The 18,201-nt window shown below is 37.2% G+C and overlaps 1 protein-coding gene across 8 annotated transcripts; it reads left to right on the forward strand.

The window, feature by feature from the left end:
- The first annotated feature begins 695 nt into the window (after window positions 1-695).
- Window positions 696-6,868, forward strand: LOC107821796 (urease accessory protein D). Of its 8 annotated transcripts, none has more exons than XR_012701149.1 (9): window positions 696-869; window positions 1,309-1,374; window positions 2,115-2,189; window positions 2,320-2,364; window positions 3,173-3,406; window positions 4,859-4,941; window positions 5,110-5,278; window positions 5,714-5,941; window positions 6,461-6,868. XR_012701149.1 is itself a non-coding variant. In XM_075234222.1 (9 exons), exons 1-8 carry the CDS (start codon window positions 771-773, stop codon window positions 5,904-5,906), a joined length of 885 nt encoding a protein of 294 aa, XP_075090323.1. In that variant the 5' UTR covers window positions 696-770; the 3' UTR covers window positions 5,907-5,941; window positions 6,461-6,868. The 8 variants fall into 8 exon arrangements, 5 of the variants coding, with proteins under 5 accessions (XP_075090323.1, XP_016503737.2, XP_016503738.2 ...); XR_012701148.1 differs by having other exon boundaries at window positions 6,492-6,868; XR_012701150.1 differs by having other exon boundaries at window positions 6,529-6,868.
- Window positions 6,869-18,201: the final 11,333 nt, after the last annotated feature.

Consider the following 18,201-nt stretch of genomic DNA (forward strand, 5'->3'; position numbering starts at 1 on the left):
CTCATAATTCTTAGTAACAACTGAACTTATAGTGAACAAAAATTAGAAAAAAATTAGAGGAGATTCAATTTAATATCAAACTACACTCTAAGAAATTCATCAAGAATGAAAGAAAGTACACCAACAAGTTGGAAAGCAACTTAACAACCTAAGTACACTAACTTCATGTATTAACCAAACACAAGTATTATTAAAGTATATATCAGTTGTTACCAACATACAAACTAAGTGTCAAGTGTACATTACATTAGACAAAGGGATGCCATGTTATAACCACAAAAAAATAAAAAATAAAAATGATAACATGACATCCTAATGCCACCATGAACAACTAGTAACCAAAAATATAAGTTCTTACTAATTCTACTTCCACCATCATTCTCGTCTCTCTCTAAATAAATAAAATGTATTAAGCCGTCTCACAAATTTAGGTTTCAAATTTTTAAATGATGGGTTTAACGGGTTATGGGTTAATAATTTTTTTTAAATGATTATTTTATTAATTTGGTAGCTTTCCGTTAGGTAAAGGATATTTTTAAAAAAATTGGTTAACGGTAAAGGTAGATATGTCTCGATATTATAACGGTATATACGAACAATAAAAAATTTGGTTAACAGTAATGATAGATATGTCTCGATATTATAAATGCATATATGAATAATATATTAAAGTAGAAAGTTATATTTGTTTCTTCCCCAAAAAAAAAAAAAAGTACCCTCTCCCAATTTAGCTACTTTGATTTGAAGTTGAGCAGTGTTGGAAAGAAGAGATGGAAAGAGGGAAGGTGATAGTGGAAAAAGTAGGAGGAAAATCAACAGTTACAAAGTGCTTCTCAAAGTATCCCCTCAAATTCATCATCCCCAGAAAGGTCTGTTAATCATTTCATCTCCCTTTCTTCTCTTTTTAAGCTTATGCTCTTCTTGACTAATCCTGGATTATTTTACACGCGATACACTATTGGTATAACTTGTACGGAAATCTATCGATTATTTTACACACGATAAGAATCAGTGTGTTAGTAATAGTGGGATAAATAGAGTATCTCAAGACCTTCAATTACGGAAATCCTTATATTATTGTTCACTCATTATTTTCCACTGCATAAACAAATTTCTGCATTATAATTCGAAAACTAGTCCTTAAACCAAACGACCATTATCTTGAGACATCATTGCTCAGCTTTTTGGTATTTAGTGGAAATGCACCTATGTAGCTCAATATGCACTATATCTGCAATTACAATGTTGCTTTTGTCGTTGAAAGTGATAATCTTGATTTGTTCTTCTCAATTTCATGGTCTGTTTTAGGTGGGTTCTTCTGAAACAGATGCTGTTTGGATTTACACCATCACTTATGGTGGAGGAATTGTCTCTGTAAGTCATCTGCTCCCCAACTCTTCTCCCCCCTACCCAGTCCCAGAACCCAGGATTGTAAGTTTGTTCTTAGGAAATTGTGGCTGTAAAAAAACAAAAAAGATTTTCTTACTAGCATTATGATGATTCACTTTCTGGGTTTTATTTTGTTGAACACATAAATAATTAAATTATATTGTGCTCTCTTTATCAACTTAAGCTTTTAGATGAAATAATCATACATTTTAACACTGTATCAGAGCAGGCAAAAATCCTTTGCTAGAGTCTCGATGCCACCTACTAGCATTATGATGATTCACTTTCTGGGTTTTATTTTGTTGAACTTGAACACATAAATAAGTAAATTATATTGTGCTCTCTTTATCAACTTAAGTTTTTAGATGAAATAATCATACATTTCAACACTGTATCAAGCAAAAATCCTTAGCTAGAGTCTCGATGCCACCTACTATCAAAAAGAATTTCCACGTACTTTGGCCAAAGAAAAATAAGGGGATGTGTACTCTCTCTAACAACTTAAGCTTTTAGATAAGATGATCACACATTTCAATACTATTTATTCGTTGTATATGATTAAAGCCTATGTTACTCCGACTCTCCAAAAGTGATCCCGTACCCGTGTCGGATCCTCCAAAAATACACTAAATTTGGAGGATCAGACACGCACCCAACAATATTTTTGAAGAGTCCGAGTAACATAGATTAAAGCTAATATAACGTCGGTATATGTTTGCTTCTAGGGAGATTCTATAGCATGTGATATTACGGTGGGAGATGGTTGCACCACTGTTTTGACCACTCAAGCTTCTACTAAGGTTAAAGTCTTTGGAAGTTTGATTATTTGTAAATAGATAGGTTGATTACTTCTTCATGCATAAATGTTCTTAGCATGGTGCTTTGGAGCTTGTTACACGTTTTATTGATACAGTAAAATTTCCGCTGCAGGTGTACAAAGCCGTGGGATCAAAGAGCTCTGAACAAGTGTTGGAGGTAATGCCATTATGAGGAAGTGTGTTATAAATTGTTCTTTGTGCTTTTATATGTTTAGACCTTCTTAGTGCATTGTGGATCGATTCCAAAAGTTTGGTCCTTGTCTACGGCAAGAAATTCTAAAATCTACTGTAAGCATACAAAAAATAAGATCAGGTCTTACTGACAGTTATTTTATTGAACTTGATGATGCAGAAAAAGTAAGCGAATGATAAGTTTTGGAGGAGATAGCTGAAGGAGAAGAAAAAGGAAAAGAAAAGGAAAATGAGAACCTGAAATTGGTGTCAGAACGGTGAGGTTGAAATTGTGTGATAATGGAGTCCTAGAGTTTGAAAGATTTTGTATTAGTTAATAGGGAGATATTACGAGATGATATATTGTTTTGAGGTAACTATCCTTCAAGTATGATACAATCTTATGTATTTTAAGAAGTTGATATAGTTAAACTTATAAATGAAAAGACATGAAAAAAGGATACATAACAGCTTCCACTTCTAATTACAGCCATAAGAAAAGGATACTATGGTGTGATCGTTTTCTCTAAATTATATAATAAGATATCCGCCTGACATTCTTCAACACCAGTTCCAAGTAATTAAAAACAAGACAGAATATATAGCTTAAATTCTATTTTTTGGTTAACGGATGACCGATAATGAGGTTTGTTGGAGAACATGTAGCAAGTTCTAAAGAGCATATCATTATCTTCTTTTTGTTATTTGTTCTTTTCTTTGGGCTCATTTTAACTGTCTCATTTGATACCTAGCTAGAACTCTTAGTAAAAGTGGCTGTTTATGCCATGCAGTAGGCAAGAATAGGAAGCAATGCCTTTTTGGCTGTAATTCCAGATCCAGTAACCTGTTTCTCCACAGCAAAATATTCTCAAAGGCAAGTGTTCAAAGTTGTCTCTGACTCAAGTTTGCTTCTTGTTGACTGGATAACTAGTGGCCGTCATGAAAGAGGAGAAAAATGGGATTTTGATCTTTATAAGAGCACGAATCACATCTTTCATAATGGTGATGAGCCTTTATTTCTTGATACAGTAAGCTTCTTCCTTTTATCAGTCTGGAAGTTTTTACTTAATGTATGCAAATAGCATAAATTCTTTAATAAAGCAAAGCTGTATCAGCTGTTTTTCAGTCTGCTCTTTCCATAGCAAGAAATCTAGATGATAGTCACATAAGTATGAGTTTTCCCTTCAGGCTAATTGAAATTTAAAAATACTATACGGTTTTTGCCTTTAACCTGTCAAGTAATTCTTTTATTGCCTGCATGTCAAATTAAGAGTTTATTGTTGTTTTTTCTCTTTAACTTGACTCCTCTCTTGCGTAACTTGCTCTGACTAGCAATCTTAACATGATCTAGATTATAAGTGTCAACAAGGAGCGGATTTTCCTTGTAGCTGACCCCTGGATAGTTGTAACCCTGCGCAATCTAATATGTTCAGTACTGACATAATGAGGAACACAAAATCAAAAGATCATGGTATCATTAATTGATAACAGGAAACCCTTAAATACAAAGAAAAAAGCAGCTAAACATTTTTAACCATGTAAAAGAAAAAGTTTATGAGGAAAATTCTCTCCCTTGTGCTAAGCTTTATCAGCTCCTGTTCTCTTCTTACTGGTCTCTTAATTAATACTGCACTTTGGTCTTCTCTATTGCTGTGAAATTTTCAGTGGTCCTCTTGAGCTTCTGGTATTTTGTCTTCATTTTGCCTCATCTGGTCATTTTGCTAAATGATGTGAAAATCTAGAAGAAGATTTTTCCAATTGAAATGGCAAGTCATCCTCTGCCTTTCCTTATTATGCTTGATACAACCTGAAATGAAAATGGTAATGAACCATAGTATTCAAATGATTGTCAATCCTCAAGAGCCAAAGAGAAGAAATAGAGTGAGAATGAATTGTAGTAACAACTTTTGAATAATTATAAGGAATTAGCTATATCTGCCTTACATCTGATTAAGGCTGTTTTGTAACTATATACTGGCCAGTTCCATCTTGTTCAACCTTCAACCCATGTAGTAGCTAGCCGCTCGTAACTAATAGGTGTATGAGGTGCACATTAGTATTTCTGGAAATGAGTCATAAAAATGATTTACCATTTCTCTTCTTTGTTCTCCAACTACTCTACTAGATTTAGTCCAGAAAGTTTTCAGTTTTGATCCCAGTGTCTCCGCCCTTGATGCTTTCCTGCCTCTTAGCTGGACCCCTAATGTCTGCTTTCTACTTCCTCTTTGTATCTCAATAACACAGAACCTAATCTTCATTTTGAGCATGAGTCATGGTGTTCCCTCTCCATCTCCAAAAGGGTCTTAGAATTATCACTTGGTCCATTGCACATCCATGATTGCTCCTTTTTCGAATAGGGGATCTCCCTCACATACCTATTGCTGATTTTCTATTTCAACTTAGATATTCAGAGTGACTCGTCTGAAGATCATGATTTTTCGTTGTAAGCTGCAGCCGCTAACTGTTTTACTTTTAATCAGATATTGTTAGAACAAGGAACACATGCAGGTATTGCTGAACGTATGCAGGACTATCAAGTGATCGCAATGGTGATACTATTGGGGTATGTATGGGTTGCTCACCGTGTACTTAAAAAATTCTTTACTCCCCTGCTGTCATTCTTTTTCTTGTTTCTTGTGCAATTTTTACGTTTTAAGTCCACATTTCTCTTTCTTGAATGAAAAGGAAGGAAGTTGCATAGACCTATCCATTTTTTGTTGCTTGTTTGCAGGCCAAAGTTGAAGCTTATTCAAAACCAAATCCAGGAAGATGTAAAGAAAATAATGTCTCAGAGTTTACACATGCCTACAATTGGTTCAAGACAGTACAGTAATAAACATAATGATCACTGCTTGACCAAACCATGTTTTGTTGCTTCCTGCAGCATATTTGGTCCAAAGGTATCACCCACCGACACCTACTCCATTTCTCTAGTTGCCTGTGAATTTCAGGTACCAGTGTTTGAGCATATACAGTTAGTCTTTGAGCAGATAAGACCAATCCTTTTTTTTGTTCAATTAATGTAGCATACTTAATACGTTTTAAGCAGATATCTTTATCTGTTAATTGCTTTAAGAACAAAATCAACCCCAGGACGTTTCAATTCGGGTTGTGCAAGTGTTGCTTTCTTTTCCTCTTTTCTTTTTCCTCACTTTTTGGCCCCTCTCCAAGTTGGTCTCCAGACTTCAAAATATCCGCCCTATTTAACCTTTAATTGCTACTCCATTATTTTCTGTAGGGAACATAAAATATTAAGTTTCTCACTTCTCACAATTTTGTTGTATTGAGCTGTTTTAGTCACCAGAATTCATTTGACCATTTTAAAGTGCCACCAGAATTCACTTCCATGCTACGCTAAAGAACCAGATGAAGATGGCACGTTACATTCCCTTCATCAGAGATTTTCACTTGCAGGGAATAGGTCTTGTTACTCGAATTGCTGCCATGACAACTGAATCAGTGTACAATTTTCTGCAACATCAGTTGTCCAGTATGGAGCCACTACTTGGTGTCAAGCCATATTCTTAAGCAAGTGGATAAACATTTTTCCTGTCAAATGCCATGTAAGTAATGTTTGGTTTATCAATCCTTTCCGTTTTTGTCAATACTCAATAGCCAGTTGCCCATTTTGTTTGTAATCATCGTATCTGCAGAGAGTTGGATGTGTAGTTGTTTTGCATCCGGATTGACAACCGGCACTACTGTTCTGGTCATGTTTTTGTGCATTATGGGGAAATAAAAATGGTATAGGATGCATGAAACTAACCTGGGTCGTCAATATTCTTGAAAACACAATTTGTCAACTGCCATTCTGCTTGCCGTTTTGCATAATTAGCCATCCTGGAAATAATGGCAAGTCTTCTTTTATTTGGAACAAGTTGAAAGGAAATGGTGTGCTAAAGTTGTTCTCGAGTGCAATAACAAATTCTTTGGAGCTAAATCAGGAGAAGGATCTTTTTTCTTCTTTCTTCTGTTGGTTGGTTAAAATTACTGTACTTTTGTTTTAGTTCCTTTTGTCTCGCTGAACTTTGACATGTATTATAGTGTCTAAATTTTCACTAGCAGGATCATCCTAATTGCAGGTTTGAATAACTTTTCTTTTTCCAATATCAGGAGGAAAAAGTTCACACTATAAACTGTCTCTGGCTAGGTATGCCGCGGATGGATCACTAGCTTTTGAACATCGGACAACCATTAAGGTGTTTACTGTTCATCAAGATGGAGACTAACGGTACCAGCTCAAGAATGTTTAAATCGTATAATTAAAACTCTATTGATTCTATCTTTCACCATGCCATCCAAATATGCTAGAATGTAACAATGGAATCAACCTGCTTGTACTCTCCAATCTAACAAAAGCCTTTTTGAGCTCTTTCTAATTGGTGATGAATGCTTTTCCGAGGTCTTTAAATGCAGTCCACACTTCTCCAGACCTCTCTATATGTACCAATTTATATTCGGACTAAAAATGCGAGTACTTTAATTAAGTATTTCATGGTTTTCCTAACTGTTTTAAGTTATTATCCATTTATTCTTGATAAAATCTTCCATTATTTCATGATTTTCTACTCTTGCTAGGCAACTTAACTTACATTGTATGACATTTATATGAGTTGCTTAGATATCTGCATGGTGCGTGGCTAATTATGCAAAAAGTGTACAACTGAGGGGTTAAGTCTTTTTTTTTGGTTAATGGATATTACAAGACGAGGGAATTTCCAGCTACAAGTAGTATTTAAGAAAGTCAAAGATGGAAGGAGTTATAGCAAAAATGGAGAGGGCTTTAATATAGTGCGCATATGTATGGGTATATATTGGTATCAATCATTTGAATTAGTATACGTAAACTTGAATAAGAAAAGAGAAAATAAAAAACCATCGAAAAAGAGAAAGAACATAATAATGTGAAACTATGGGGGATGTAAACATGAGATGATGTCCACTTCTTTCCTCTTCCTCTAAGTTTTGTTTCTTAGTATTTTGTTTTTTAATATGAATTGTTGACACTTTTGTTTCATAAGGTTGACAATTTTTCTACTTCTCTCAAATAAAAATTATAATAAAACTATAAGATAAAGGGCACAAAGAAAGAAATAGAAAAAGAAAAGAATGGAAAATATAGTGTCACAACTATATTTACATATAGGATAATGAAAGTGCATTAGACAAATAGAAGAGGAGGATCTAACTACTTTTAACATTAATAACCTTTTACATTACCATAAAAATATATATTGCAAAAAGAATAATAAATCTTAATTACAAAATCAATTACAGCAAAAAAGCTCCTAGAATTCCAAACAAACAAATGAGACTGCCTTTTTGTGTAAACTCCTGAGCGGAAGTTTAACGACAACATCGGTATTAATCAAGATTGCCTTGAGAATATAGGAATGCTACTTAGCCATCACTAATTTGACAGAACAACATTGACTGGCGATGAGTCTACCACCTACGTATAACTATAGAAATGAAGAAAATTCAAATGAGAATGATTGAGGTTAGGGGTTGTGAATTTATAGGGATAAAAGAATTGTTGGTGACAGAAATTTGATTAGTATTGTTTAATGCACAAAAGATAACGGCTTGGAAGGTGAAAGCTGAAATGTTGATGCCTATAATTGTTTATTATATGGATTAGTAATTATAAGATACTCACTAACTGTTACTTTGGTGATGAATGAAAAAATGCAAAAAAAAAAAACAGAAAAAAGATAAATAGGAATGCTTGTCATATAGTGATGCCATATCATCTTGCCAATTACCAGCTTTATATTTATATATAGATATAGATGACGTGAACTATTTTTCCTTTACAGTCCACATGCCAAAACGGTATTAGGAGTTCAACGTTAATGCGCGTAAAGTGTAACAACGCCTTCCACACCTCCCATGTTGTTAAATCTTCATCAATATTTAGTTTATCGGTAGAGTACCTCAAGACCCCCAAAGTTGGCATTTTTTTGCAGGTGCACGCCTGAACTAGTTCTTGTTCTAATTATTGGTATATTGAAAGCCTTGAACCCTCCCTACCTACGAGTTAGACCTCACTTGAGTGTTCAGAATCACGTCCACATTAAAAATTAATTTTATGTGATGTCCACCTAGACAAAATAAATTATTTTTAAGTCAAATCAATTTAAAAATAAAAACCAATTGGAAAAAAAAGAAAAGAGAAAAGGTAATAAAAAAAAAACTAAAGAAGACTTTCGAACAAAAGAGATTCTTCAGTCTCTCATTTCACCGTTAATGTCTCTTATATCGCCTCTTAATTTCTCTCTCAATTTAGTTTTTTTTTTGAGATTTGTTTTTAAGAACTGTTTATTGAGTTATGGGTTGGTGAGAGGGTTAATATAGTGGGTGTGGTGATTTTTTATTGTGACTTCTGGATTGGAATTACGATTACCATAGTCGAATATTTCACTTGTGTTGTTGGCTTTTGTTTCTACTCTAATTATCTACTTGGTAGGTCTACGTATAATATTTGCCCCTTCTCCATTATTTTCCATTCATATTTACTTTTTCTTTGATCATCTTTTGGTTTCTTCTCCGACTTCTTGTTCTTAAGTTTTCTTTGTTTTTGCTTGTTGGATATCCTATTTTTGATTTATTCTCTGACAAGTGTTAGATGATTTCTGCTTCTTCTATAATAAAATATTGCAGTTAGTTTTATGCATGCATGGAGTAGGGTTTTTACTAATCCGATAAAACAAGATCTTTGGAATGAAGTGAAGGACTGACAACGATATTGAGATTGATGAGAAATTCTGGGAGGAGGTTTTTATTCCTCAAGCAGTTCTAAAACTTGTTGCAAGTGATTTTTCTATGCATTAGATGAACTAGTGTTGGAGCAGCTCTCTTTTTCCTTTCATTCTTTTCAAGTAGTAGAGAAACATTAAAGTAATAAAAATGATGTGCATATATATTAGGGGTGTAGAATTTAGGCCGACGTAGAATCCTATAAAACAGCTAACAAAGTGATCTTTAACTTGTAGTTTTCCTAAGGCAGAAACTTGTCCTCCCCTCTCACTATGACACTTAATCTTGAGTCTGTTTCATTTGAACCCTATAATATATCACGTTTATGAAATTTACAAAATCGAGCAATATGCCCACTCTTGCCACATACAAAGCATGGTCTCGCAATTTGAACTTGTTGATTCTGTGTTTGGTTGTTTGCACCATTATTCTTCTTGGGAGGTCTACCATAATTTTTCTTAAAAGTTTTCTTCTTCGGCTTCAAAGAAGTATTTTTGTAAGTTTCAGGAGTACTAACATCATTTGAAGTGATTAAATTTACCTTTGTAGTGTCGGATTGTAGAGTGCCCTCTTCCAATTGCATAAGTGCATCTTGGCCTCTTGCCTCTTCTTTCGTGCGAATTTGCATTATCAACATCTCAAGTGAAATTTTCTTTTGTTTGTGACGCATAGTTGTTTGAAATTACTTCCATGAAGGTGAAAGTTTATCTATTATGCCACAAACAATAAGGTTGTCTCCAATTTAAATATGCTCGGACCTACGCTCTCCAACAATCATTATGAAGTCTTGAGCTTGATCTACTACAGATTTGTTGTCAACCATTTGAAAACAAAAAAAATCTACTAGCAGCTTATTTTTTTGCACCTACCTCCTCAGTATCATACTTACTCAGCAATGCTTTCCAAGTTTTCTTTGCAGTAGAATAAGTTCTATCATAATAATCATAAAAATTACCAGATAGACAATTAAGAAGATAATACCAGCACTTGTATGAAGTATTATTGTATTTTTTAATTTTCTCTTGAAGGGCAATTAACTCATCATCATTCATGGAGGAGTTATCCACTTTGCTTGGATTCTTCTCAGCTAAAGCGTAAGAAATATTGAGTAGACTTAAATAAATAAGTCCTTTACCCTTCCATCTCTTCTCTTGAAATGAGTATGTTGAAACAAAATAGCTTGTTGAGATCTCCCACCTTGATATTAACGAATTTTTCAACTGTAGCCATTTGAATCTCCTCAAAATTGTTGGTGAAAATATAACTACAGTTGAAAAATAAAATGAAGAAAATAAAATATCTTCAGGCTGAGGCGTGGATATCTCGCTCTCTTTAAGAAGATTCAAGCCCACTGCGACAAAGTCTTCACTAGTCCAGCCGTAATCCTCTTGACTTGTCTCCACTAGGATATAACAGTCTGATCACATCGTATGACTCGAACAAACTCTGGACAAGTTGTTTAGTCAAAGCCTCCAACTAGATGAATACCTTTCTTCAACAAAAATAAAACTCTCTTCTTCTTTTTTTTCACAATTTTATTCTCACTTATTAAGTACTCTACAAGTTTTTTTACACACCATGTTATGAAAGAAAGACTCTTATTTATACGTGTAGGAATTCTTCCTTAAATTAAATTAAAAAAAAGTGGGGTAATAAGCTATGAATCATGAAGAACATGGGATAATGAATGAAGTAATGTGTAATTAGTGATAGAACATGGGAGAAGAGTTACAAAAGAGTTATGGCCATTTTTTTACATCAGAGTTATGGCCATTATCAAGATCACAGGTAATTAAGAAAAATCATGGCATATTTTATATTAATATTAAAATGCTAATATACTAACATTTGGAAATTCGTTGGCGACCCTTTTGGCCAAATGTCTTGGTGAGTAGTCGGTTACAACTTACATGCATAACTAAATTAACGTTTGCAAAAAATTCAAATTGTGACTACCTTACTTTGTATACATTTTAAAGCATATAGTACCATAGTTGTAACGATCCGACCGATCATTTTGAGCTCTAGCGCGTCAGCGGTTTGAGGCTTTTAGTAGCTTCACTTTAGGTATTATGACTTGGACATGTAGTCGGAATTGAATTTCGGGAAGTTCGGAGTTGATTTGGAAAAAAGATTCTAATTTCGGAAGCTTTAAGTTGGAAAAATTGACTAAGGTTTGACTTTTGAGTAAATGACTTCAGAATCGGGATTTGAAGATTTTAATAGGTTCGTATGATGATTTCGAACTTGGGTGTATGTTCGGGTTGAGTATCGGATTACCCGAGAGTATTTCTACGCTTATTGTGGAAAGTTGGCATTTGGAAGACTTTAGAATTTTTTAAGTTTAGTTTGAGGTGGACTTTGGTGTTGTCGATGTCCGCTTGGGATTCAGAGCCTTGAAATAGGTTCGTATTGTAATTTATGACTTGTGCGCAAAGTTTGGCGTCATTCCGGAATATTTTGATATGAATCAGATGCGTTCGTCGAAGTTTGGAAGTTTAAAAGTTTAAAGGAAGTTTCGATCATCGATTCATAATTTTGATGTTGTTTGACGTGGTTCGAGGCTTCGACTAAGTCCGTGTCGTATTTTGGGATGTGTTGGCTTGTGTGTACGGGGTCCCGGGGGCCTCTGGTGCAAATCGGATTGGAACGAATCGAGTTTGGACTTGGGAAACTGCTGAGATGCACCAGGTCTGGTGCGACTGCACCTGCGAAAGATTTGGTCGCAGGTGTGAGACCGCAAAGTGACCAAGGGGTCGCAGAAGCGGTCCTGGGAGAGATGGGTTGTGGTCGCAGGTGCGAGAAGGATTTTTGCATCTGCAAGCCCGCAAGTACGACGAGGCTCCGCAGATGCGGAGTTGGAGAGGTGTGGCTGGCCCCGCAAAAGCGGAAGGGATCACGCAGGCGCGGAAGCGCAGAAGCTAGAGGAGGGCTGCAGAAGCGCCCTCGCAAGTGCGGCTGGTCGGGGCCTAAGTGACTTCCGCAGGAGCGGACATTTTTTTGTAGAAGCGTAACCGCAGGTGCGGCTGAGGTGCCCGCAGGTGCGAAAACGCCTAGGCAGAATATATGTTACTCAATCGGAATATTTGCTCATTTCACTCATTTCTCTCTTGGTTTGGGCGATTTTTGGAGAGCTTCAAGGGGAGACTTTCATCATCTATGGCAAGGTAAGTTATTCCCACCTATTGTAAGTTAAATACATGGATTCTATAAGGATTTAAATATGGAAATTATTAAAAATTGTGGGAGTTTGGTAGAAAAACCTAGAATTTAGTATTTTTGAATTTTGACCATGAAAATGTATATGGAATTGGAAATAAATCATATAATTGAGTTCGTATTGTTATGGATAATGTTTATCTTCAAACAAATTTCGGAATCCCGGCACATGGGCTCGAGGGATGACTTTATCGACTTTTCGAGCAGAGTTAGGAATTTGTTTAAATCGATTTATTACGAGTATTGGAGTATATTGTATTGGTTGCACATTTGTTTGACTAGTTTCGGATCGCTTGGCCTTAAATTGAAGAGTTAGAGTGGCGTTGGAGCCGATTATGGAATTTCGGAGCGAGGTAAGTCTCCTGTCTAACCTTGTGAGGGAGAAACTACCCCTAGGTGATATTTATTATTATGTGCAACTAGTTGTGGGTGCTATGTACGCACGAGGTGACGAGAGACCGTATGTAGCTAAAACATGATTATGTCCGGGTAGACTTAGGACCTTATCATATAATGTTTAAATTGTTTGTACTTATTTACTAGTTTAATTAATTGAAATTTTTAACTGAAATTGATTTAGAAACATATAAATATACTAGGCCGAGCTTTATCACCTTGAGTTGTTGCCAAGATATTTGATAAATGTAAAGGGGTACATTTATTATTGTGCCCATGTACTGTATTGTAAATACGTACCCCGTGATTTGGTAATTTCCTTCCTTTCTTGTGGAGCGGGCCGAACGCCTTGGCACTATAATAGATACTTCTATGGTTCGTGCCGCTCGACCCTCGGCAATGTACACATTATTCTGGATCGGACCGAATGACTTAGGCAGAATCGTGCGTTATATCGCTCGTAGTCCGAATATTCACGAGATTATCTTTCCACTGATGCCCATCATTTTATATGGTACTCCTTATTTATTTGATATTGGCACTTGACATTTTCTGAGCTGTTACGGTAGAATATAAGACTGAGAAATTCATACTTTAAAAGAAATATTTGTAAGATTATGTAACTTACGGAATTAGCCCATTATTGCTCTGTGCTTCACATCTGCTTATGATTCATTATATTGCTTCATTGGACCTCTAGTAAGTGTCGATGTCGATCCCTCGTCACTACGTCTTCGGGGTTAGGTTAGATACTTACTGGGTACGCGTTGATTTACGTATTCATGCTGCACTTCTGCACTAAATGTGCAGGATCTGACAGGTTCATTTGGTGATCATCTTGGCGTGTAGGCGCACCTGTAGAGGGGACTTTATATGATCTGCATTCCAAGCTACGCATCGCAGTCCATCGAGTCTTCATCATAATATTCATTTTATCCTGTCTTATTTACATTCTGGATAGATGTTGTATTATTATTGTACTCCTTAGAAAATGCTCATGCACTTGTGACACCAGATTTTGGGGTTATACTAGTTGATGCTCACAGTTTCGTATATTATTATTGCCTTTTATTTCTTTCAAAAACTATAAAATTGTACTTTCACGTGGATTTAGAAATGTATATCTTTTTCATTATTAAATTCTATTATTTTGAAAGTAGTAAAATGAGTAATTAAATTGATAAATTACCGTTGGCTTGCCTGATATCGGTGTTAGGCGCCATCACGACCTATAGTGGATTTTGGGTCGTGACACCTTGGTATCAAAGCATTAGGTTCACTTAGGTCTCACGAGTCATGAGCAAGTCTAGTAGAGTCTTGCGGATCGGTACAGAGACGTCTGTACTTATCTTCGAGAGGCTATGGGGCTGTTAGGAGCACTTCCCTTCTTGATTCCTCATCGTGCGATTTGATTCTTTTGAGGCTTGTGCCTTTATTTCCTTCCAACTCAATCTTACGCGACGTGGGGTGCTTGTTATCAATTGGGCGTCGAGGAGTTGTAGTGGTACTGCAAACGCGGTGCAAGATGTTTTCCATGTGTGTTCGAGTGGGCTATTATCTTCGCCTTGTGGAAGGATATCCTGTCATTTCAGCTCAGTAGCTGTATTACCGATGGCTTTGAAGCTATGCATGGGTTATTATGACGTTCATGCATTGTTATCGCACAGTGCTAGTGTGATGGTAGGGTGCTTATTTATGGATCGCGGCGGTGAATGACTCAAAAGGAGGATTTCTCAGTGCATGATTTAGAGGTTCAATATTTAATTCCAGTAAAAGAAAGGCAATTGGTCTTTAGATGTCTAGGTTTGGTTGATGAAGTAACGAGGCTTGATATTTTTGAGCGTGGTGGAATTCTCATTTGTGATGTGGTGTCATCGTCCTTGTTCAAACACATTAGGGTTCCCCGGTGTTATGGCCTTTTTTGATTTGTCTTCAGGGCAAGGTATTGCGAAATGGTACCTGAGGAGCGGTTGTTAGAGATAGCGGTGTTTAGCAGTTCAGAATTGAATTGGTATTTCTAATGTTGATGGCTCGAAAAAGGTGATCTTCTAGGAGGTTTAGAGTTGATAGCAATTCATTAGTTCCGGTGCTACAGGTATGGATTTGAATTGAGGCAACATTTGGACAGCGAAGTATGAGGAGGGACATGGCGGGAGGTGTCTCGCTGTGGTTGAATTACTAGTAGGTCAAGTATGAGAAGCAGAGGTCGAGAAGTTGCTTAAAGGAGATGGTTTGACCGAAGTGGGAGTCGCAAAGTAGCTTATAGATTCTTTGGTAGGATAGCCACGTGATTTGAGAAAGTCTAGGGCAATTTGGGAATCGTGATGGAAGGTGATTTGGTCTACGAATTTTATTTGGGATGGTGGCTACTATACCGAGGGAGATTGGATATGGAAGAAAGGAGTTTGCTTGAAATGAAAGAGGGTGTGAAGATTTGATTATTGTTTCGGACGCAACGTGACTTCGAGTTTGGAAATGTATTGTCGGACTGTCAGTTGATGTCAATGGGGGATGAACAGACTTTTACAGCTGGTGGGTGAGCATGGGCTCAGAAGAGTTTACTAATTTCGTGGTAGTTGTACCCAGTGTAGGGTCGTTGGGAGATGTCAGTGTGGAATTCCATAGGTGGGCTATCTCCTGTGGACAAGTCAGGCGGTTGTGTGATTTTGATGAAGTTTCTACGAAGAATTCTACTTACTACCCGGTAGAAGGTCGAATATGCGATTGTGACTGATAATTCGGAATGTTCATGGAGAGTTTAATAAGGGACTACGAGAAGTTTGGCGAGTAGATGGTGCGAGGTCATGGTAATAGAGAAGGAGGAATCATTATGGGTTCTACATTATGTGATGGTAGCTTAAAGCTAAGTGGGGGAGTCAACTGTCTACGATTGGATCACGTGGTTGTCTGCTTGTGCGGTTTCTTGTTATCTGTGTATTGGTGGGTTATTATGACTGAGGAATAAAAATATTAGGGGTAATTCGGGCAAAGAACTTGATGGATGTGCGCTATATTTGGCTTTATCGATTCATGTTCAGGTTTTTGGGAAGACTTAGAGTTTATGCTTTTGTGGGTGTGATGTACAAAGAAAAGAGTTCATCCGGTTTCTTCTTTGAGAGGGTGTTCACGTGCTAGTAGAGCATTGGAGTTGATTATATTCGGGACCAGGTCAGAGTGGGTGACTATCGACAACAGTCCTAGTGGGTTCAAGAATTAAAGAGAAGTGCATAAGGATTTCGGGTCTGTTGTGTGGCTAAGGATCGAGTTGTTGCGGAGGATTATGAAAGGGGGGCTTGGAGTGTCTATGTTATCATTGGGCCTGCGAGGAAGTATTAGAGGAAAGGGAGAAATAGCTTCGGATTCGCTGAAGGTCTTTCAGAATGGGTGTACCAGTTGGAGATACTATTGTACGCCTGAGGAAGGTACGAGACGGTTCATGGGTATTGAGACGATGTGGTCTCATGAATTGGGTCACTCAGGAGGAGTGTTGTTGAGTTTCGTTATGTTCTCGAATGGAGCTATTATTATTTCTAAGGCAAGTCAAGAGTAAATTGAAAGAAGTGCGGTCAATTAGTAATGGTTTGAATCAACATGATTCTAGCAATGATCAGTTCCTTCGGCACGTAAGTTATACAAGTTGGTGGTTGTTGTACGTGCGGGCTTGACAGCCACCATGATTTGATTGATTTGGTAGGTATTTGATTCTAATGGCCTTGTTATGTATAAATGGATCCCGGAAGAGTTATGACGATTTAGATCATGACTTGAGGTTTGTATTTTTTGCGGTTTGAGAATTCAGTTACGTGTTGCATTAGTTCTTATGAAATAAGCTAAGAGAAAGGTTTCTAGCCAATGGAGTGTTTATTCTACTAGTAGTTCAGGGGTTATGATGAATTCTTGTATTCTCGCGTAGCGGCATAATAGGTGCAGTGAGCGGCATGGGAATTGGAAGTTGAGGATTAAGGTTGTTGTTCGGTGTTGACAAAAATGTCACGAGCTCGGATGAGCTGGGAAGAATTTAGATGTTCAGAGTAAGCTGACATTATCCTAGTGTCGCCTGGGAATGGTGTTCTGTGGAAGGAGCATTGTGTATTGATTTGCGGGTTCTTGAATTACTTTACAGATTAGTACGGTTGGTGGTATGGAGGTGCAGACTTTGCTACCTAGTGCGGAAGGTCGTGGGAGCGTACCCCACTGGGAGATTGTATAAGTGTGACCTATTAGTCAGTTGAGTGTTAGAGATTGAAACCAAGTATGGAGATTCTAGTACTGCCGCTAATGTGATAGTTTATGCCTGGAAGGCGCTCTAGTCCTTTAGTTATGAACTGTTGGAGTTTGGTCCGGAGTGGACGACTGCTCGTGGTAGTCATGAATAGGACCATTATGGATCCTTGGAAGGTTATTGGCCTAGTATGGTATGATCAGAATCAGTTTGAGGTCCGTTGGTGGGTCTAATGTGAATGTGTGCTCTACGTCAGGTCGGATGTTCTCATTCGTCATAGCATTTCTTACAAAGAAGTCGTCGGGCATTGGATTGTATTCCCGTCATCAGCTATTCCATGTAATACTCTATTGTTCCATGTGGGTTATGAGACAACTTGATTATTCACACATGTGTTGTGATCCCATGTAGTTTGTGGTGTTACATGGACAGGATGTCTCTCGAGATGCAAGACATTTATTGCACCTTAGTTGTGCTTGCGTTTCGTAGCGTATGGTGCTACCTGTCTCCCCAAGATTTGTATTATGCACTTGGCGTGCTTGTGGTCGATATTCAGGCATTTCATAAGTATAAGCGTTACGACTTGATGTGTGTGTTTTCTTCTTGATTATTATGTGCAGATCGGGTGGCACGCCCCTATGGGTATATCGTTTGGATCGGGTAGCATGCCGCCACAAGCATGTTCTGTGGATCAGGTTGCACGCCATAATATTTTCATGTTTTGATCGGGTTGCATGCCGCAACGGTGACACATTGGATCGGGTTGTACGCCGCAACAGTGAGATATTGAGCATAGTTCCTTACACTCATTTTGTGTGCCTTGTTTTCATCCTTGAGGTAGGTTCACAACATCTATTCGGGCGTTTTATTCGTTACACGAACTGGGTAGTCTTTTTCCAGAGTTCATTTTTCTTTATGTATCACATTCGAGTTTGTTGCTTGTGGGCGCATTGTGGGCATCATATGAGATTGTTGGCAGTGTCTGAGATGGCTAATTGCCTGAGCAGCTTGTACTGGGTGAGACGAGGTTATCGGACATGGGATCAGTGCGATCAGAGTTATGTAGGGTATATTAAAGAGCAAATATTGTTATTCAGTTAAGAATGAGGTAATGGTCCTTGTCAGGAGGAGAGACTTCTTGGATTGTTGATTCAGCAAGTGGTTATTAGTTTCTACACATCTTTGCCGTCATGACAGTATTTCGAGAGTTGGAACAAGACTTATATG

The sequence above is a fragment of the Nicotiana tabacum genome, chromosome 17 (genome assembly GCF_000715075.1).
Source record: "Nicotiana tabacum cultivar K326 chromosome 17, ASM71507v2, whole genome shotgun sequence".
NCBI lineage: Eukaryota > Viridiplantae > Streptophyta > Magnoliopsida > Solanales > Solanaceae > Nicotiana > Nicotiana tabacum.